Raw genomic sequence first — 22,357 nt, 5'->3', positions numbered from 1 at the left:
TTTGTAATGTCTCCAATTCATTTTGCGTTTCATCTCCAGTTGCCTTCATTTACATTCCAGCTGATATGCAACTAATGCAACTCGATTTCGCGGTAAAGTTCACGCACTAACGAAGACGAAATAGTCGTTAAAGGCGCCATCTGTGCCCCGATTGCGCTAATTTTTAACGTCTCCAATTCAAATGCAAATTCGGTATCGCGGTAAAGTTCACACTTCACACGCAAACAAAATGAAAACGCCAAAAAAGTCCGAACACCTTATTTTTCACTAAAACAGCAAATGTTCGTGAAGGCGTTTGACTTGAGTTTGAGATAAAGTAGCTTTCTTTCAGCTTTTACACAAAGATGCAGTTGCGTTTTGTTTTCGTTTGAACTAGCTGTCAAAGCGAATTTATGATTTTCGTTCGTTATCTAATCGCGTTATTTAGCGCAATCGGGGCTCTGATAAAAACTTACACGTGAAACCCCTTTGAAACCCTACTCTGTACGATATTATACTATCAACGAATAAACAATAGGTAACATTTTTATCTGTGGTTTCTTCTGTCAGTCAAATCATATGTCAAAAAAGAAGTGAGTGAAAAATTGTAAGCGCAGGGTACATTCTAACCTAAAAAGTGGAATAAAATAAAACGAAATAACTTTAGCTCGCTGAAAAAGCGTTATTAAATACTTTTTTCAACAAGTTTAGTGTATTATGTCTTTTCAAGATCAGTCTTCCTTTGGTTTTGCTTAAAATTATGGTAAACAATGCTCGGGCCATGTTTCCGACATTTTAATGTCGCTCCCGATTTTTAGTAAGTTGTTTTTTTTCACTCATTACTTCTTAATTATTCAAAATTATTCTGTATATTTTTTTTATTCATTTTATTTTACTCAATATCAAGATATACGATTTTACATCTTTACCATTTTAGTATCCGTGGCTGATTTCGTTAAACACCACGTGAGTTGACAATTTCGAAACCGCAGGTTCGATTCCAGCTACTTTTTACATTTTTGTTTTTTCTTCTTTGTGAATAGATTATTTTGTTACGGATATAAAAAGAATTTAAATTTATTGAAAGTATTTTATAAAAAACTAAAAACCTTTGATAATCGCTAGTGTAACAATATTTGGTCATATGGCTTAAAAAATTGAATACCTAATGTATATCGTCACCGTCGTGGCAGAATTAAATAACTGACAAAACCAAAGTTGCGAGATATTCACGTTTTTGTGTTTTTTTTCGTTAAAAATGGCGATAACTTTTAAGGGTTAAAATATTTTATTGTCGGTCTTTTGACATTTTATACAGCAAATTTACCTTTATTAATTCAATATTCTTCGATGATGTTACTTTGTGTTATTTTAAATAAAAAAATAAAAATGTAATTATTTAGTTTTGCCACAACCGTATTTTACAAAAAAGTTGCAGTTATTTAGTTTTTGTATGTCACTTATTTAGTTTTACCACAACCAACGTATTACAAAAACAAATATTTCCATTGAATAAGTACACTTGTTTAATTTTGCCACACTTTTATTGACCTAAATGTTGATTTATTCATTTTATTTTATTTATTTTGTCAATGCAATTTTAGTCAAAATATGTAAAATTGTTNTATGTATAGCTCCAATCCTGACTTGTTAACTCAAGTTAGAAACTTGTGAAGTTTTTTAAGATTATTATAAATTAATTTAAGAGAAACCCGTTCGTTACACGTTTGTTGAACAGTGTTTTAAAGTGATGTTTAGTATGAAAATGACATTTTAAAACAGTGTTCAACAACTGTGTAACTTTTTATTAGTAAGGGGGAAAGGATTTAGTTCAGCTATGCAACTTCAGTTTTATATTAATACTTTTGTTACAGAAGGGAAATTTGCAACAAACTAAACTTTCTATTATGTTATTCAATGTTACTATCATTTAAACATGGACACCCAAATTGACCTAAAGCACAAAAGTGCAAGTGGCAAACCAAAATCAAAAAATACTGAAGCAGAAGTTTTTGTGTTGCCACCAAATCTTTTAGAAAAGTTGGGGATTCAACTAGACAAGCTTCAGTCTATAGAAAACTCAACTGAGTCAAATGTTGAGATAGGTATGTATAAGTATATTATTTAATTAATATTTAAATTAACAGTAAAATTAATTTCGATTAGTAAGTTTAACCACACACACACACACACACACACACACACACACACACACACACACACACACTGATGATGATGATGATGATATGCATGGTATTTCCTAGCTGTATAATTTCATAATGTAAATCATTGTAAATGGAGAGCGGGGTTTTCTAACACAAGTATCTACTTATACTTAAAAGAAAACCCCAATCGAAACCCTGTTTTTTCAAACCTGATTCTGAATAAACAATTTTGTATTGTATTTGTATTAGTGAGTAGGTACCTACTGAAGATTGAAACAGTTACTGATTTAAATGTGGCATTCCCTATTTTAATGTACCTATACAGGGTTACCGATTTAAATATGGGAACAAATTCACCCTGCATACAGGGTGACTTTGCATTCTTGCAATCAGTATCCAAATTATTTTTTAAGAGCGACTCAGAATTAGTAACTTAATTGATTTACGAAAAGAAAACTAATCTTTTTTTGTTTTTTTTTTATCCGCTGCGCGTGTTTTGAAAATTGGCACAGGTGGATAAAGAGCTTCGTTCATAGAAAAATTTACACATACAGTTAACTACAAAGCTTAATTAAAAAAAAAAGATTATTAGCAATTTTTATTGCCCAAATTACTAATAGTCCCAAGCCCCTCGTGTTAAGCTAATTAATAAGCTTGTGTTACGAGTGGGCTCACCACAACAGTCGAGCGGCGGTGGGATTCGAACCCGCGTTCCTCGGATCTCGGGTCAGCCACTCCGACCCCGTCACCGTTCGGCTATCGATTAATAGACATAATGGTACGCGAAAATAAGGCTTCACCTTTAAAAATTAAGTTTTTTTACGCTGAAAAAACTACGATTAAAAATAATTAAGATAAAGTTACATTGTTCAGCTTATTAACAAAAATTTGGTACTGATTACAAAATCACCCTGTATGTAGACAAATAAATAATAAATAAATAAAAATAAAAATCATTTATTTTCAGACAAAAGCAGTCCATAGTTAAGTTAATAAGATTAACATTGTTTGTAATTGAATCTTGCAATATTCATTATAATTTTTGATCTAAATAGAAAAATTCAGAGTGAAAGTTTGATAATAAATTAATCTTAATTGATTAATAGTGAACAAGTATGATTTTTTTTTAATTCTACTGAATACAATTTTTTTTTCTTTCAAAGTTAAGTACCTATGTACTTGAGACTTCCTAAGTTTAAAAGTCTTCAAATAATTTTCTAACCATGTAACTTAACACCAGGTGCGATTGTGGTCAAATCCTGCCTTGTTATGCATAAAAATAAAATAAAAATTAATTAGGTTTGTATCCATTTTCATGAAGTCCACACTATACCTACATTTTATTCTGCTAGAAATCAGACATACTATGATGAAATATTGAGTTGTAATGAAGCGCGGACTATGCGCGCGGTTTGCGACAGTTGTTCAGCCGCGCACTTTACCCCCGTGGGCCCGGTATACCTTCTCAATACACATCTCTGTGTTTGCTACCCCGCACTAGCAGTGGTGAAGTGAACGCACATTTATGTATAAATGAAATTGTTTTGTTCCCCAATGTTTCGCTATCGGCGCGCGTTGCAAATACAATCGGTGCATCGGTATAGCTGGGCACTTAATTCACGTAGAAATTTTGTGTTGAGCAAAATAATAAGTCACATTATATTATAATATAATTCTTTTTAGGTGTAGCTGGAAACAAAAGTGGAGGAATAATTGAGAGTTTAGATAAAACTTGTAACTTAAATACTGACAGTACTTGTAAAGAACATCAATCATCAATTTTGGAGACTGCAAGTTTAATGAAAGAATGTGTTTTCCTCAGTCCAACCTTTGTGCCTACAATAGCTAATACGATTGCTGGTGAAGTGGAGATAGCTAAAGGTAGTAATGATAATGGACCAGGGAATATCGAAAGTTCTTCAGTGCCTTTGAGCTTAGAAACAAGTTCTATTGATGAATTGGAATCTGTTAATACAGTTCAAAATAATTTAACAAATAATATTCAAGTAGCAATGTGTAATAATTCGGAATACAGTAAAATACCGATTGTTGGAGAATACATGGCAACTGATAACACATATCTGTCTCATAATGTCAACACAGAATCGGAAGACATTATTGTGATGCCAAAAGAAAACACGCAAAACATGAAAAAGAAAATTAATATTGTACAAGTTGAAGTAATTAAACCAGGAAAGGGAAGTACTGTATTAAAATTTGATGACAATAATGTTCTTACTTCAGTAACAGTTGATACATTAATACCAATATCAAAGGAAATAAGTTCATATCAATTGGATGCATGTGGAAATAACCAAGAAAATAAAATAGGAAACATTTGTATGGAGTTTGAAAACTATGAATCAAATCATAATTACGTCAAGAATAAGGACAATACCGATTTTATACAATTCTCGAGTATCCCAACTTGTAGTTATCAGGATAATGGTTGTGAGGCTACAATATTGCAAAAGAAAGAAAATAATGAAATTGAATGTAAAATAAACAGTTTTGACATTCCCACCTCAACAAAATTTGCTGCAGAAAAAATTGAATGTCCAGAAAGGAAACCAAATGATGGTTTAGACACAGAAATAATTTCAAACACAACTAAAAATAGTCAAGATAACAATTCTCAAGATTGTTCTGTCTTGGAAAAACTTAATTTGTCTCCTAAGGTTGTTGATAATCACCAAGATACCAAAATTATCAACAAAGACGAATATAGTTTTTCCATCGAGAAAAATAATGTCAATAAGCCTTGTATATCCAAAGAAAATCTATACAGTGTTAATCGAAATAATTTTGGTTGTAATAAGGACACATTTAACTCAAAATCTAATATTGTTACTTGTAATAATATTCAAGAAATTATAAATGATTCTGAAAAATCTAAATTATGTACACAAGGAGTAGAAAAACCCGGTGGACAAAATGAACAAGATCTACAACATTTCCAGCTGAATTTAGATAAAGATATAATAAATACACCAAAAGCCGATTATGGAAATGAAAATCAGGCTGCAATTAAAGAACCCGAGGAAAACCAATCCCATGAAACTACACAAGAAACTACACATACTGTGAAAAGTCTGAAAACTTACATAAGAAAAAATAATATAGTCAAACATATACTACAAGTAGATTGTGCAAATAGAACTAATTTAAGTAAAAATATATCTGAAACCCTTGACAGTCAAATTAACGATGTTGCGGTGGATGCTGTCTGCAAGAGTGAAGTATATTGTTTGTGTAGTGATTTTGGCCAGCTAACACATTATGATGAAGACAGTTTTTATGAACATATACACTTTTGGCGACATAAGAATGTTGCATGTGACCATGATGAAATTTTTAGCCTGTATGACGATAGTGAAATCGCCAATACAAGTGGCGACAATGAAATGCCAGTAGAAAATATGAATGATATTCCCGAAGAAAGGTCTCATGCGATTTGCTGGAATGAAATTTATGACAATGACAAAGTATTCGATAAATCTAAAATGGATGATGAAAATCAAAACAGCAGTGATGTAGAAATGGTTGAAGCCAATGATAATTGTCATAATAATAATTATGTTGAGAAGATAATTGAGGTCAGATATGTGTAAAAAAATATTATTAATGTCTAATGAATATTACAATATAACATGTACCATTATGGGAGATATTTTAATGAAATACCTTTTTACAGAGTATGAAGTCTGATTGGAGTTCATCAAATTCTTCTTTTACGCATCAATCACTAGGGGTGAATGAAGAGACAATAAAAGAGGCGCACGAAATTGAGGGTGCAAATAAACCTGAAGATGTTAAAGATAAAGATGAAAATATTAAAACTAGGAAGGTAAACCCTGTTATTTATAATTTCTGTCTGTCTTGGTATTGTGCTTCACATAAGCTTTTTAAGCTGTAGTAAAACACCTTTCGTATTTTATTATTCATCGGTCTGTCTAACTAAATGGTTTTTGTTTGTTTAGATCAATCATACACTTTAATGTATAAGTACTCTTGTTCTTTCATGTAAAATCTTCTAAAAATTTTAATGTCCATCATCTAGTAATCTTAAATTAATGTCTCATTCGAAAATAACGCGCCGAGTTATTGTGATAATGATACTTAATTTCAGCTTTAGTCTCAGCTGCAACCGTTTTAAAAGTAAAAAAAATCAAAATTTCTTTATTTACCTACTTACTTACAAACATTTTTTCTAAAAGTTAAGATTAAAAACAATACATTATTTATTACAGAAACGAAGACGCAGTATGCGTGTCCATAAAGATGAAGATAGCTTTATGGATAATAATGAACCCTCATCGAAAAAGGAGGTGAAGTGTGGTGTTTGTGAACAGGTTTTAGCTAAACGGGAATGGGAAGAACATTCAAGTGAAGAGCATGGATTCATAGCTTGGAAAGCTGGCGACAGTTTCGTAAGTAGCCCAATAATTTATACAGGGTGGTCCATGAGTGTACACTTTTTTAACCAACTAGTCAAATTATCTTTGTCAAAAGTTAATCGTAATATTTAGAGATTTCTTCTTAAGTAATTATAACTTCAAATGTCAATATGTTCTGTTCACAGGACATACAAGACAAAAAAATATTAATGAAAATAAAACAGAAATTGAACGATGACGGTATTCTTCATTGTGGTTTTTGTAAATTTGTTTTCAATAATTGTGATAACTTTATAGCCCATACAAAGAAATGTATGAAAAATAAGGTAAGCAATTAACAAGAAAAAGACAGACTAACTCTAATAATTTTCCCTCTATTAAGCAACTACTAAACTAAGATAAAAAAAAAATTCCAGGTACCGCATAGCTCTCATAGTACGAGTAACACCTTAAATCTCGAAACAATAACTGTGGGGCCAAGGAGCAATAAAATGCCGAATGATTTAGTGAAATGTGGTGTTTGCCAACATGATGTCAAAGGTTCCGACTGGTTGGCACATATTTGCCAGCAACATAATTACATAGCATGGAAAAGTGGAAAAACTCCTTTGGTAAGATGAAATACCCAAGTTATCAAAATTTTAATCATCTGTGATTTTGTATCATTTTTTATAAGTATATCTCAATTTTACCCTTCTATTCCAGAAGGTGGATAATAAGGATAAAATTATAAAACACTTGCGCAAAATTATAGTAAAACATGGTGCATTAGTTTGTCACAAATGTAAAGGTAGTCGCCATTATGGAATAAATTCGATAAAAAAATATTTGAAACACATTAAATTATGTAATGAAGTTAAGGTCAGTTAATAATTTCATTTAGCCACAAATAAAACAAATTCAAATATTTGTACGTATCCTAATATTACCTCTATTTAATTTTTAGGGCAAGTTACCAATTGAAGAAAAAACTGTGATGTGTAGCGATTCCTCTATGAATGTGGATGAAACCATTGACGCTGAAACCACTTTAAGTGCCCCAGTGACAGAGGATGAAGCTAGTAATACACTTGTGAAGTGTGGAGCTTCCCCTAAGGAAGTGGAAATGAACACTAAGAGAACTTCAACAGCTCTAGTAAGACGTAAATCGACAAGGGGCGGTGTTCAGAAGAATGATCAGATGGTGGTTGAAGAAAAATCGACGAAGATTAAAGACTCTTCTAAGAAAAGGTCTGTGGATGCTGAAATTAATATAAACTCCCCAATAACAGAAACCGCTGGCGACACACGTAAAAGATCAAATGTGGGTACTGAAAATGCAACCTCGCCGAGTAAAATTGAACTTATGAAGTGCGGAGATTCTTCTAAGAAAGTGTATACAAATATTAGGAGAACTTCATCTCCTTTAGTAAGGCGTAAATCAACAAGGAGCTGTGACACCTCCAAGAAACAAGATGCTAAAGAGCATGCGCTAGTGGTTCAAGAAAAAGCGGTGAAAATTAGTGACTCGCCTATAAACACCGATCCGGATTCTAAAGCCGGTTCAAGCTACCCTGTGAGAGGAACTGCTGGCGATTCTGGTAAGAAATTGAACATAAACACAGATATCACACGTAAAGATACACTTCTTAAGAGTAGTGATTCTCATGATAAAGTGAACACTATAAACACGTCTACTCCTTTAGCAAGACGGAAATCATTACGGTGTAGTGACACTGCTGAGAACGACGATCACACACGAGTGGTTAAAGAAAAGCATAGTGAATCATCTAATAATGAAAACAAAAATGAAAAAGTTGATAACTGTAAATTCAATACTAATACTGCACATTCTTCAACTCCCCTAGTCAAAGAAACTCAAAATAAAGATATTAAAAATAAGAGATCTGCAATCTCTCCGGAAAATATGGATATTGATAAATCATTAACCCCTAAAACAAAAGAAAATACTGGGAAATGCAGTGACGCTACTAATAAAGTAAGTCTAGGCACTGAAAACAATTTAACTGCTTTAACCAATGTGAAATGTGGTATTTGTCAACAAGAAATGGAAGAAGATTTGTGGATTGATCATATACAGAAGGCACATGAATATCTAGCTTGGAAAGAAGGCGAAAATCCTTTGGTATGTTTTAAGTGTTTTTGATTGTCAATCGGTACTTTCATTTTCAATATTATGACCATTAGTGATAAAAAACCTTATCGTTCCAGGATCTAGAAGATAAAGACCAAATCTGGCAGCATTTGCATTTAATTTCCAAGAAAGTTGGTGGACTTGTGTGTGCCAAATGTGGCCTCAGTCGAAAGTACGTCAAAGCGTACCTTAGCCACATAAAGCGATGCGACGGAGTGGTAAGAGAGCCGCTAAAATAAATTAAAACTTATGCTTTAAATAGACCGCAACATATAATTTTCTTTAATTACGGACCTATAGTAGTGGTGCAGTTACTCTGCAGCAAGTTATGTAAAGATGTTATTATTTTCCAGGAAAATTCTTCCGAGGCGAATTCCTTTAATAAAATTGACATTGATGTTACAATACCCTTTGTCAAAGACGAAAACATGAATAGTAACGATTCTTATCAGAAAGTGGATAAAGATACCACTGTAACTGATGAAATCAAAAATGTTATTGTGAAGTGCGGTGTTTGTAAACAAGAAGTGGAAGATATTCTATGGATTAGTCATATACAGACGGCTCATAATTACCTGGCATGGAAAGAAGAAGAGAGTCATGTGGTATGTTTACAAGTTTTTGTAAGAGTCATAACAGGTTCACGACTTTCATGTTTAAAAATATTTTTCATAAGTATTTACATATCTATCTGTTATATGTCATATTATTTATCTGAATTGCAGAATTTTGAAGATGAAACTCAATTATGGCAACATTTGCATTTGATTTCAAAGAAAATTGGTGGGCTTGTTTGTTCCAAATGTGGCCTCAATCGCAAATATGTCAAAGCATATCTTAACCATATCAATCAATGCGATGGAACAGTGGACATGGTAAGCTATGAATTTAAATTATTTCTTAATCTACTTTTCTTAACTTTTCGTGCCTAACGAAAGGTACGATTGATGCAGAATACATTGCATGCCTTATCCATATGTAAATTTTACAGAACACTTCTATCGAAGCGGATTCTTCGATGAATGTAAATACTGAGCACATAGTAGAGAGCAGTGACTCTGCCAAGAGAGTGGCCGAGGATATGGTAACTACTTCAACTTCTGAAACTGAAGAATCTATTGTAAAGTGTGGTGTTTGTAAACAAGATGTGGAAAACAAATCATGGTACAACCATATGCAGACTGAACATAATTACCTGGCATGGAAAGAAGGAGATGATGCTGTGGTAGGTTTACCAGTCTCTCTAAACATTTGTTCAGGTTTTTATAGTGTAGAGCCTTGATAATAATGAATTGATTGAATTAACATTTCAGGATCTAGAAGATAAAGACCAAATCTGGCAGCATTTGAATTTACTTTCAAAGAAAATTGGTGGACTTGTGTGTGCCAAATGTGGCTTCCATCGCAAATATGTTAAGGCTTACCTTAGCCATATAAATCAATGCGAAAAGGTGAGACAAAACAAACGAATACATTTCCAAATCATTATTCTTAAAAATTTATAAAAATAAAAGCCAACCTTATTTTGCTTTCTGCCTTTCCTTCTGAAATACCTGAAACAGAACAGAAATGATATCTACTTATTATATTTTATTCAGACGGACACTTCTATGAACGTGACCATGGATGACCCAAGTTTGGACGTTGCCAACGCATCTTCAGCTCAAGGCATCAATGTTAAGTGCGGTGTTTGTCAACATGAAATGGAAGACAATCTATGGAACGATCATATGCAGAAGGCTCATAATTACCTAGCATGGAAAGAAGGGGAAAATACTTTGGTAAGTCAAAAAGTTATGTACAGTATGCATTTGATACTTATTTCAAAGGTATGAAGTATAAATAAAATGATTACATACATACATTTCAGGATGTTGAAAACAAAGAACAAGTGTGGCAACATTTGAACATTGTTTCAAAGCAATTAGACGGGCTTGTTTGTTCCAAATGTGGGCTTCTCCGCAAATATGTCAAGGCCTACTTTGCCCACATAAACCGATGCGATGGGACGGTAAGTGTGCACTGCGCCTTTTCTTCATACGATGATAAAAATAGAAACAAGTTACGGAAGCAATTTTTGACAGCTGAAATTGCAAACATTATTGGTTTTTTTTTACAAATAAACTTTATTTCAGGCTCCCAATAATGATTCTTTAAATTCGAGTTCAATGGACACGAGTTGTGTATCGGAAGTCAATACGTCGTTTTCGAAAAATGTTACAATGGGCGGCAAAGTAAAATGTGGAGTATGCTCTATAACCTGTGATAACATGAAATGGATAAAGCACATCCAAACAAAACACAATTATTTAGCGTGGAAAAAGGGAGAAGCGATGTTGGTGAGTGTTAGTCATCAAATGCTATTTTGGTTAGATATATAACCCTGGTCTTCCTAATATGAATAAATAAATAAATAAATATACAATCTATAATTAATCTACTTAAATCATACCTCTTTCAGGACTTACAGGACCCGGAAGAAATTGAAAATCATCTGCGTAATATTATTAAAGATCACGGCTCTTTATATTGTCACATTTGTGGCACAGATCGGAAATATTCTGCTAAAGCAATAACTGAATATTTAAAACACATTGAAACCTGCAGCAAAGATATGGTGAGTATAAAGTTACTATACATTATTTTCCAGAAATGACATAGGTATTTAGAGGTTATTTTCAGAAGGTATATTGGTTGTGAATGAAACTTTGATTGAAAATGTTACAGAGTTCAGAAATAGACGAGAAAAAACCAATTAGATCAGTGCTTCCTTCCAAAAATGACGAGTTTAAATGTGGTGTTTGCGAAGAAATCGTTAAAGCCAATGATTGGATAAAACACATACATAAACATAATTATTTTGCCTGGAAACATGGAGAGACTCCTTTGGTAAGTAAAGTGCTACGTTAGTACATGATTAAGTATACATAGTATTATTTACATAATATGTAATAAGATACCACTGATATTGAGTTAACGATACCATTTTAGGAATTTGAGGACACGGAGAACGTAAAGTTACACTATTTGAAACTTTCAAGACAAGTGGAAGGGTTCGTATGCTGCAATTGCGGATTCAGGAAGAAATATCCTAAGCTGTTCATTGACCACATTGCGGCCTGCTCTGAAACCACTGGCGGTCCGGTGTTAACGCCAGTCTCTACAGGTAAATATGGTCTACTGTAGTGTATACTAACTTACTTTTTAAGTAACTATTATGACTGTACAGTACAATGAACTGAACTTATGGGTTACTGGCGAGTGACAGCTCCTTACTCAACAGTACCATCACCCCAATCAGTGCAAATGCTGTAGTCTTATTACAAGGCTCTAACGCTTCTTGTTGGCGCCACTGTTTTAGCCACTAGAAAGTGTCAAGACTAGTTCTCTGCAACAGTAGTAGGCATAGACCTGATGACAATGAGAGCTACCACTCATTGTCTCAAGCGTGTATAGGCGAAAAAACTGCGCTGTTTTATTAACAACGTAAATCATTATTATTTTTTTAGTTGAAGGCGTGGTGGAATGTGCCCGTTGCTCGGAAAAAATGGACCCAAAAAAATGGAGGCGACATTGCATGGACGAACATTATAATTTAGCTTGGAAAGTTGGCGACTTTCCTATCGTAAGTGCTTTTTGAATAATTTTACTTCATATGAACCCGTTTTGGTACTAAACTTATTAAATCTGTATTTTGCACAGAACCTCAAACTACCCTATACCGTTGAAAAGTATTTGAAGGAGTACCAGCAGGCAAAGGGTTCGTTAGTTTGCAAAATTTGTGGTATAAGCAGAGCGTCACCTGTTGGATTCTACGCGCATATTATTGCCTGTGGCAAAAGTGAAGAGGTAAGAAAAAATATATCTGATTTGATATTATTTTAAACGATATCTACCATAGTTTCATTCAAAAATGGAATACTTATACTATTTATAAACTTTTCTTTAAATTCTAGGAGCTAGAAGAGTTTCAAAATGTTTGCGAGATTTGCAATAATAAATATTTGTGCATATACAAAAGTCAACATATGACCAGTCACAGGGAACAAGAATATGCTAAAGAACGTAAAATAAGAAAGCTTGAGAAAATTAAGGAAGAAAATGAAAGAAACTCTACGACGGACTTAGATATGACGGGTGATGATGAATACCCCACGGGCCGACGAAAAGCTGCAGTCAAGTAGGTTACTTTTACATTGCGATTTCAATCTAAAATTCTTAANAATATTACTGGTTAATGGTTGTAACGAGTTGAAAAAGTACTGTTTTTGCGCCAAACGGCGTAAACGCTCTTAACCTTGCTGTCAAAACTCAGATTACATAAAATAAATACCTAGTTATTTATTACATAGAACAAGCATTGATTAGTTTCGAAGCGTATGTAAAATTTCCAAGAATGTTTATTTATTTAATTTATTATTTCAGGGCAAGGGACGTTATTGGGCAATTGAAAGCAGATGACGTAAGTTGGAAAATTATCTTTTTCTTAGATACACCTATTTCGATTTGACACAACATGATGTAGAGTAAAGGCTAGCGTCCACATGTCGGTATCGTACGCATCGGATGTATCGCACGCAACGGATCGTAGTATTATTTATATAGAAACTCATATAAGTGCGTCCACCTGTCCGCATAGTACGCATCGCACAACCGATACGATGTGTTTTGTACGATGCGTCCGTTGCGTACGATACCGACAAGTAGACGCTTAGCTTTATACGTAAAAGTTTTTGGAATATACTCGTTGATTCAATATTTTCAAATGTTTTAGGATAACAATACGTGTGCCCAGTGTGGGTTTGCGGCCAGTACCGCGAAAAAGCTTGCCCGTCACAAGTGCACCGACATCTTTGAAGGTGGCTCTGCTTCAGAAGAGTCGAACGACTCCGATATCGATGCCGAGGTATCAGAGCATGATGATGACGACGAGTGCACAAAAAGGAAACGCCACAAGGAAGCCCGTAAGTTACTTAACTAATGCCCGTTTTCTCCATCAATCCCTAATTTTGAAGTGACCCCTATGGTAACACAAAACAGGAATTTTGGTTTCATAGGGGGCATAACTATTTATTATTCTTATTTATTATTTATTAATATTTTTTACTATATCAATTATTCTCGTTTCAGTTGTGCCAGCGAAAGTACCTAACCTGCCTTTCAAGTACAACAAAGTAAATTCGTTTAGGGATCAAATTGCAGAAGATTTGTAAGTTTATACTTGCACACATGGTAGCATATTGTTGTATTTTTTGGATAATGAATGACTCATTGATAAATTTGAATTTATTTTTAGCTTCAAGATACATTATACAGACGAAATACTTTTTCCCGAATGGCGAAACTGTAATTATGAATACTTGGATGATAGTCGAGTATCAGATTATTTACCGAAAATGGAATCGTCTTGTCAAATCAAATTGAATGATAAATGGGACACGTTTACCAGATTCCAAGTGAAACAATTTTCGAACGGTGTGTACGCAATTAAATCCATATTTTTTCACACATCATTACTCACACGCACTCACTGATATAATTTAGCTACACAAAATAGATACATAATTTATTTATACTTGTTATTCGTAAAATAATTTTGTATTTTTTATTTGTATTTAGGTGGTTTAAGTATATTTGTGGGTGGCACTGTCAGGTGCTTGTCTTGGATTCCCGCGCGAGTGGGCGAGGACAACCAAAGAAATTATTTGGCTGTATCGTGTCACATGGATTCAGATGCCCCTCGATTAAACTTTGACGAGTTGTCGACTCACACAGGAGTTATACAGATTTGGGATTTTGGCACTACGGCCAAGTAAGTTTACAAAAAGTGTTACTTATCATACGGTATTAGATGCCTTTGAGAAAATATTTTCATAGACATAATAGGCAGTTTCCTAAAAAACTTTTAGTTCGTCAATTATGTTATTAAAAAATATTGGACACGTATATTTTTATTTGTCAATCAAACAATTACGATGTTATGGTGCGTTGACGTCACTAAGTGCTATACTTTTAAGTACCCCTTGGCGTCACTAAGTGCTATACTTTTAAGTACTCCTTGACATCACGTGCCTCTTTCGAACTTTGAAGCGCTTTATCTCTTTCAATTTTCATTAGTTGGAATGTTAATACTCGACAAGTGAAAAATACTTGTCGAGTATTTTTTTATAAGTTAACCTACGAACTAATTTAAACTATTGCTTCTTTAGCCAGGAAACATCTCTATTGTTTTAAAACAACTGCTTGAAATTCTATTTCTGTTTCAGAGAAATCCCAAAATTAGTGGTTGGTTTAGCGCATGACCACGGCACAGTGTGGGCAATGGACTGGTGTCCGTCGGGCGCGAGGGACTCCGACGAGAGTGCCGACAACGCCGACATTTCCAGGATTGGCCTCCTTGCTGTGGCTTGTTCTAACGGCCTGGTCTACATATATTCCGTCCCTAATCCTTCGTCAAAAACAGAGCCGTGAGTAAAATTGTCCTATAAATGTACTGTGTGATGCATTTTAGGGCAGTTAGACGATGTTTAATTTTATTATTATTTCAGGGATAAAATGTTATGTACTCTGAAACCCGTTGCGGAACTCAGGATAGCAATGGGTCAAGAAAGGAAGCGTTACCAAGCTACGGCTATTAACTGGTCCAAGGTTAGTAATTTTTTTATGAAAAAAAATACCTATGAACTTTTTAGTGTCCATCAAATCATTTACGTAAGGTTTTTTTTTATTTTAGCAAAAAGATCACGGGATTATTATGGTCGGATATTCGGATGGGACTACAGCGTTATATGATTTGAAAACTACCTCGCCTCTGCTGAAAGCCACTGAAAATGACGTCACCATCTTTTATCCCTACCTCGACAGACGAGATCACAACGTTTGCATAACAGGTTGGTAGATTATAGGTTAACTTTTAGCAGTTTCAAAAATAAACACTCGATTTCAGGTAGACACATTATGAATTCTCGATAAATTTATATTTTTTTTTACAGTTTCGAAACTAGCCACACATACTTTTTTTACAAATTCGCATTTAATATAACCACACAGTTTTGAATTTCAAGTGCTGGCGATTATACACTCAAAAATGTACTTTTAGGGCCCTCGCCCACGGTGACTTCGCTGCTAAAGCGCGTTAGTCGCATTTGCAACGACGCACTACAGAAGTGATGCCAACGCGCTACAGTAGCGCGATTACATTGCTACAAAAAGTCGTCGTGTGCGAGGGCCCTCAAAGTACATTTTTGAGTTTATAATCGCCAGCACTTCAAGTTCAAAACTGTGTGGTTATATTAACTGCGAGTTTGTAAAAAAGTATGTGTGGCAAGTTTCGAAACTGTAAAAATCACACAAAAAAAATCTCGACTTGATAAAAAGGAAGGATAAGTTACAAAACTGATGAAAACCCGTTGTATCGCAGCCGTGGACATATACCCGAGTGCGGACGCTTCGCGCGGCTCGCACGTGGGCGGCGCGTGCAGCGCGTCCATGGCGGCCGTCAGCGCGCGCCTGCGGCCGCCCGCCGCGCGCCTCGAGAGCCGCCACCCCGCCACCGCCGCTGCCTTCCTGCCCGGCTGGCCCGCCGTGCTGTTCGCCGCCGAGGACACCATCGGTGAGGATCGACAGTCACCTTTATTGGCCAATAAAGTCCGGACGCCGAGCACAGCGCCGCCGCCTTCATGCCCCGCTGGCCCGCCGTGCTGTTCGCCGCTGAGGACACCATCGGTGACAATCTACAGTACCGTGATTTGTTATTGGAACTCACCAGTCGGCCATTTGGTCATTTGCGTCTTTAGAGTCACTTCAACTAGAAAAAGTTAGCCACTGCCTTCAGGTTCATGCCCGGCTGGCCCGCCGTGCTGTTCGCCGCTGAGATTCTACAGTCACCTTTATTGGCCACTAAAGTCCGGTCGCCGAGCACATAGAATTTCGTCCAATGACTCCAATCTAACCTTCCTTATTGCTCGCGCGTATTTATATTGCTGTTGCGCTCGCACACTTACTGCGGCTGCCCGTCGGCTATCGGCTATCGGCTCGGTGACCGGGATTTAGCCAGTGGTCATTTTTACCACCGCCGCCGAGTTCAGACTCTGAGAGAAATGCTGTGCTGCTATACTCAATTATTAGCCGGCCAGTGGCCATTTGCGTCGTTAGATCTACTTCTCCGCCACACCACCATCGGTGAGAATCGACAGTCACCTTTGTTGGCCAGTGGTCATTTTCATCTTTAAATTTAACAATTTAGTTTAAATGTAACTAGTATAGGCGTTAATGATCCAGGCTAAGTTGATTCGAGGGAAAGTTTGACTATCAGTGGATAGGAGTGACAGACTACAAACTACGACTAATGAGGCTTCCCTTGGCAGCGAGCCAGGCGGTGAACGAGCTGGACTGGTACGGGTGCGCGCGGCGCGTGGGCGCGGTGCGCGCGCTGGCGGGCTGCGCGCGCTGCGGCCGCGTGCTGCTGTTCGCGCCGCCGCTGCTGCGCTTCGTCGACGCGCTGCCGCCCTACACCGACGTCAGGAAGCAGGTCAGTGTCAAATTGGAAAAAATCCTTTCAGACAAGTTGACGCCGCGATAAGTTTTTTTTTTAATAGTCCCGTTAGCCCCTCGTACTAAGATAAATATGCTTGTATCACGAGTGAGCTCACCACACTAGTCGAGCGTGTTACAGATAGCCCTCGCACCCTATATTGCTTACTTGACATTTCGCCTTTTGCCGACTCATCCTTTTCTATCCATAGCCTGCGATCCCTCACATCTCCACGCCAGTCTCAATCCACCATCCGAACTAGACGGCTGTCTTATCCTATTAATCTCGTGTTCTTTTTTTTAAAAACCCAAATATTCTGAGGCTCATAAGCGGCGGGGACCGAACCCGCGTTCCCCGGATCACGAGTCGGCCAGTCCGACCCCTTCACCGTTCGGCTATCGTGTCCTTTATCGTCCCATTATAGGTACGTTTGTCGTCTAAATTCATCGATAAGATTTTATCACGGCACACATCCTAGCCCTGCTGGACAAAGGTTTCCCCCAAGGATTTCTACAACGACCTGGTTTGCGCCCGCATCCAGGCACCTCCCGCGACCTTCACCAGATCGCCGGTTCACCTAGTGGGAGGGGCCTGCTCACACTTCGTCTTCCGGCCCGTAGTCGTCATTCGAGAGCTATGTGCCCCGCCCACTACCACTTGATTTTAACGATTCTGCAGGCCAAGTCGATCATTTTGGTTCTCCTGCGGATCGCCTCATTTCCGATTCGATCACGCAGGGAAACTTCGAGCACAGCACGCTCCATCTCCCTTTGGGTGACCTTAAGCCTTTTTATGAGGCTCATAGTAAGCCGACATTAAAAAGTAAAATTACTATATTGTAAGCTGTCCCTGATTTTGTGACGTTTTGTTAACAGACAGTGGCAATTATAAAAGCGTCGCCACTCGGCAAGAAGCGGAAGCGCGGGAACGACGAGCTGGCCATGCTGGTGGAGCCGCTCACTTACGAGGACGTCGTGCAGCAGTACGGCGTAGAAGTCAAGCTGCTCCATACTCACGAAAGGGTAAGATCATTATTTTATTTATTTAATTCACTGTGGACTTACAGTTTTAAAACATCCATAAGCAACAGATGCATATACACCACAAAATTTTAATCACCGAAAAAAAAATCTGGGTAATGAGTTATTGATACTGATCCTATTTATGCAAAAAGAAGTTAAATATAGTTATTCAAAATTTCCTCCCAAAATTGGTAATATTTTATGGACACACGCGTCGCTAGCAACATTAACGTAAGATAATGTAACACTTATTAGAAATCAAAATTACTTGAAATGTTGCATTAAAATGGTCTAAGTTAGCTCTTTAGCTTACTTACTTAAGTAATAATATTAACACTGGAAGCGTGGTCGAGGCGTGGTGAGCGAGAGAGACATATCGGGACAATGTGCGAGCGCGTACGACTACTCGGAGTGCCTCAGCTGTGACGCGTAAAATACGGACTAAAGAAAATTTAATAAAAAAATTGACTTTATGAAAAACATTTTTTTTTACTTTATATTTTTCACACATTTCTACATAACCTGTTAAAATTTTTTCGGTGATAAAAATGTAGGGGTGTATTACACAATTCACTTAAATATGTGGTTAAATATTATGAGACAGAATAATATTGTACCTATAGCTCCAAAATATACTGTATCATACTGTCTACAACAAACACGTCAATATGGGGTTAAGGTTAAAGGATGTAGCACAGTTATCAACATGGAAAGAGATCGTAACCGTATCAACTTGAAGCGGTCAGTATTCTTTGTATGAAACTCCATAACGCACACTTATCCGCTCCGTAATGTAAACGCCTCACCTCGCAGTTGACAGCGCGCGAAAGGCGATGACAGCTCGCGAAAGGCAATACGGTGTTGATCCCTTTCAGAGTTGATAAGTCTGCTATGAATGACCTTAATAGCCGTGGTTACTTTACACTTTACATGCTTGTGTAGTCACCAAAATAGTCCAGCCGGCTTAGCATGCGCGAGACGATATAATCATAGCGACTGTTTAAGACGATAAATGTATGAGCGTATTGTCATTAGCGATAAAATGATATAATAGCGTTAATCCTAGGCTAACAGAAGCCGACCGAGATCGTCCCTGAAATTGAAGTCCGAAGCCTCTAATCCTTATAAATTGCACTATCAATAGACATGTTGACACCACAGTCAATTGACGTACTTTTTAAAACTGTCAAAAGGGGCCATCCATAAAGTACGTCACACGAATTTCATGATTTTTTGACCCCTCCCCCGTCCTTGTCACAGGTGGTCACATTTCTGAGACCCCCCCCCCCTCCCTAGTGTGACGTCACATGTTTTGCAATTTCACATCGAAAAATTATTAAATTAACAAAAAAATAGCAACAAATAGAAACAGTAAAATCACGCGCGAGGTACGGTTCATTTGGCGGCATTATAGGCCAGTAGAATTAGATTTTAAATGTGAAATAATTCCTACAAAAGATTTTATTGATTTAATGGCTTCATTGGTTGCCCATTAAAACTCTCCTAGGTTTTCGACTTCGACGGAGTTGTGCTTAAGTGGTGGGGGTATTTTTCAGTTTAATTTATATTTCAAATTACGTGATTAGTATTTAGTACCTCATATTAGATTTCGAAATGTGATGTCACAAAACTTAGGACCCCTCCCACCCCTTGTCACACCATGTCACACTTTGTCGACCCCCTCCCCCCCTCTTTACGTGTGACGTACTTTATGGATGACCCCAAACGAAACTCTCCCATAGATTTTGTATGGCACTACAAGCAAGTGACGTCACTATTTTGTCAACCCAATTAAACTACTTTTTTCAATTACAATTCGAACAAAAATCGAAATTTACAGGTAATTTAAAATAAATTAGGTTTTTAAGACAATAATGAAGAGTCTTTTTAAAACAGTTGTGGTTTCGAATTATTGGGGTATGGTGTCAAACTGTCTATTGGTGATATAGTGTAGGTCTGTTTCCGACATTACTCGCTTTAAAAATCACCCTGAATAATGGTTATCTTCCGCAGAGCGCGTCCATGGCGAACATGAGAGAGTCGTTCACGGAACGGTTCCCACTCGCTGACGTGACGGCGATCGCCTTCTGCGCGGACGAAGCGCGTCACCGTGTCGCTGCCGTCGGCTTGCACGCCGGCTTCATACTCATCCTGTCGGTGTGAGCTGCACATTATTTTCAACTATTTTGAACTGTATACACAAGGAATAAGATACAAAATATTTTTGTTTGTCCAGTACTGAAATTTTACAAGTTAACATTAATTTTAAGGCCGGCTAAAGACTGAAAAAAGCTCAGTCATAAGTTCTCCTCTTGGTTTGCAACCGGCTTCGTGGCTTCTATTGTAAACCAAAACGCAAATTCAACGCTGCAGCTGATGAAGCTTTTTGTGTATGCGCTAAAATCAGAGCATAAGGACCATGTTACACAAAACATTGCATGACATCTTGCACAAGTCTGGATCCGGCTTTACTGTGATAAACAAGGATTTAATCCCGGAGTCTTGGATGTTTTTGATACGGATAGTATAAACATATATTATGTGGGTTATGTGTGTATCTATTTAAGTAAGTTGAACCGTTATTTAGACGCCATAGTATAAACTTTAATTAATCTGGGGATAGGTAATAAGTGTGTTAGATGGGAATATAACATATTATTATTATTTTGTATTTTTTCTATGGGTTTATGGTCCAGAGGTAGGCCTTTTCAACGGGTTTGTGATCTATTATTATCAGATCCAACACAAAGAGGCCATTTCGTGATAAGTTGATAAACACTTTATTTATACTATATACGCGAATACTATCTCTGCCTGCACTATTGAAGAGATAAAGCCAAAGACAACACCTTAAGTGCAAGACTACTATTAGTAATAAGACTTATATCTATTACTTGATTATGTAACTTTTCTAGATTATTAAGGCCCGAAGGCCGTTTGTGAAGCATAGACGTTGACCGAGCAAAATTACGAATACCATGTTTGAACGGGGCGTTGTTCTAAGATCGTAATCACGAGTATTTATCTATATTTGTATGAGACCACGAAGAAGCCCGCGGTTAAATCAACTTGACTGGGTTGTAGAAACTTAACAGACAAGGATTGTGAAACAGAGCTTAGAAGAGCAGATCGGTATTACTGAGTGTGCTTTGACCTTTTGCTTGACGCGCCAGTGTGCGTGTAAACCTCAAAATTTATCAAATTATTATCGTTAGGTATATTTTATACACGTTGATATAAATCATGTATTTACATGAAAGGGTCTTATCATGGAATGATGACCAATATTGTAATTTATTAATATTTTATGTGGGATAGAATAGGAAATATTACTACTGAGTATACAGTTTAAGGAAATTCACATTTACCTTAACTAGTACTTTCTTGTATAATTTTTTTTATAAGTACACTAGCAACATTATTATTTTTTTGGATGTGAAAAAATCATTTTATTATTTTTATAGTCTCAAAATCTGTTTTTGTACATCACGCTCTTACAATTAGTTGTTTACTTGCCATAGAGGTTATTATTTTATTTGTGTAAATTATGTATTTAGTAAAATTTCGAAGATAACAATATAATTAATTGTATATTACGACACGATCGTTGATAATATTTGGTTGTTAATATTTGATTTTAGCCATCATTTTGCGTATTTTTCTATTGTTTTGTCTATTGTGATTGAAATTCATGTCAAATAAATAACGCCGATTAAAGAAATTTTACTAAATATTTTTTATGTGAAAAGTCTAAAGTGTCAATATGCCACGAAAAAGGGCTCAAATGCGAGATTGTAATAAAACTTTAAATTATTGTGTCTACTCGTATGCCACATTGCCACATTGTGTATTAAAATTAATTTAACTCTATACGTGATTATGGTATATAATTTGTATAAATGTTGTAATAAATGTTTATATAATTGGAGTAGCGGAAAATAAAAAGGTAAGTGTGTATAATAAACTAAAATAACGATTATTTATTCTTAGATTGTATTGAAAACGTACATTATATCGGATTTCAAAGTGATATTATTTTTTAATTAACTTCTTGTGTAAATAACTACGGTTTAATTTTCTTGATAAGCTTGTTATCAAATAAATGTTAATCATATATAAAATTGTTT

General features: G+C 36.1%; 1 protein-coding gene across 2 annotated transcripts; it reads left to right on the top strand.

Moving 5' to 3' along the window:
- Positions 1-557: 557 nt before the first annotated feature.
- Positions 558-22,221, top strand: LOC114364084 (uncharacterized). 2 transcript variants are annotated; one of them, XM_028320073.1, is made up of 35 exons: positions 558-796; positions 1,854-2,084; positions 3,828-5,740; positions 5,839-5,991; positions 6,395-6,574; positions 6,727-6,867; positions 6,958-7,152; positions 7,247-7,402; positions 7,488-8,666; positions 8,753-8,893; positions 9,029-9,280; positions 9,401-9,550; positions 9,667-9,900; positions 9,989-10,126; positions 10,274-10,456; positions 10,546-10,686; positions 10,811-11,014; positions 11,137-11,292; positions 11,403-11,564; positions 11,667-11,841; positions 12,185-12,300; positions 12,378-12,524; positions 12,632-12,855; positions 13,101-13,137; positions 13,450-13,639; positions 13,806-13,884; positions 13,972-14,150; positions 14,295-14,487; positions 14,942-15,142; positions 15,224-15,323; positions 15,409-15,565; positions 16,096-16,287; positions 17,042-17,205; positions 18,084-18,230; positions 20,244-22,221. In XM_028320073.1, exons 2-35 carry the CDS (start codon positions 1,916-1,918, stop codon positions 20,391-20,393), a joined length of 8,298 nt encoding a protein of 2,765 aa, XP_028175874.1. In that variant the 5' UTR covers positions 558-796; positions 1,854-1,915; the 3' UTR covers positions 20,394-22,221. The 2 variants fall into 2 exon arrangements, with proteins under 2 accessions (XP_028175874.1, XP_028175875.1); XM_028320074.1 differs by lacking the exon at positions 7,247-7,402.
- Positions 22,222-22,357: the final 136 nt, after the last annotated feature.

This window comes from Ostrinia furnacalis, unplaced genomic scaffold, assembly GCF_004193835.3.
Source record: "Ostrinia furnacalis isolate ACB-3 unplaced genomic scaffold, ASM419383v2 OfSCF7348, whole genome shotgun sequence".
In the NCBI taxonomy this organism is placed as follows: Eukaryota; Metazoa; Arthropoda; class Insecta; order Lepidoptera; family Crambidae; genus Ostrinia; species Ostrinia furnacalis.
The sequence above is the reverse complement of the archived record's forward strand: the minus strand, read 5'-3'. Positions and strand labels throughout refer to the sequence as shown.

Bases quoted from the DNA above. Each gene is read 5' to 3' on its own strand.
- LOC114364084 (XM_028320073.1), top strand. From the start codon at position 1,916: ATGGACACCCAAATTGACCTAAAGCACAAAAGTGCAAGTGGCAAACCA. The intron at 9,281-9,400 runs GTATGTTTACAA...TCTGAATTGCAG, and splicing joins AAGAAGAAGAGAGTCATGTG to AATTTTGAAGATGAAACTCA. The intron at 16,288-17,041 runs GTGAGGATCGAC...TTCCCTTGGCAG, and splicing joins CGCCGCCGAGGACACCATCG to CGAGCCAGGCGGTGAACGAG.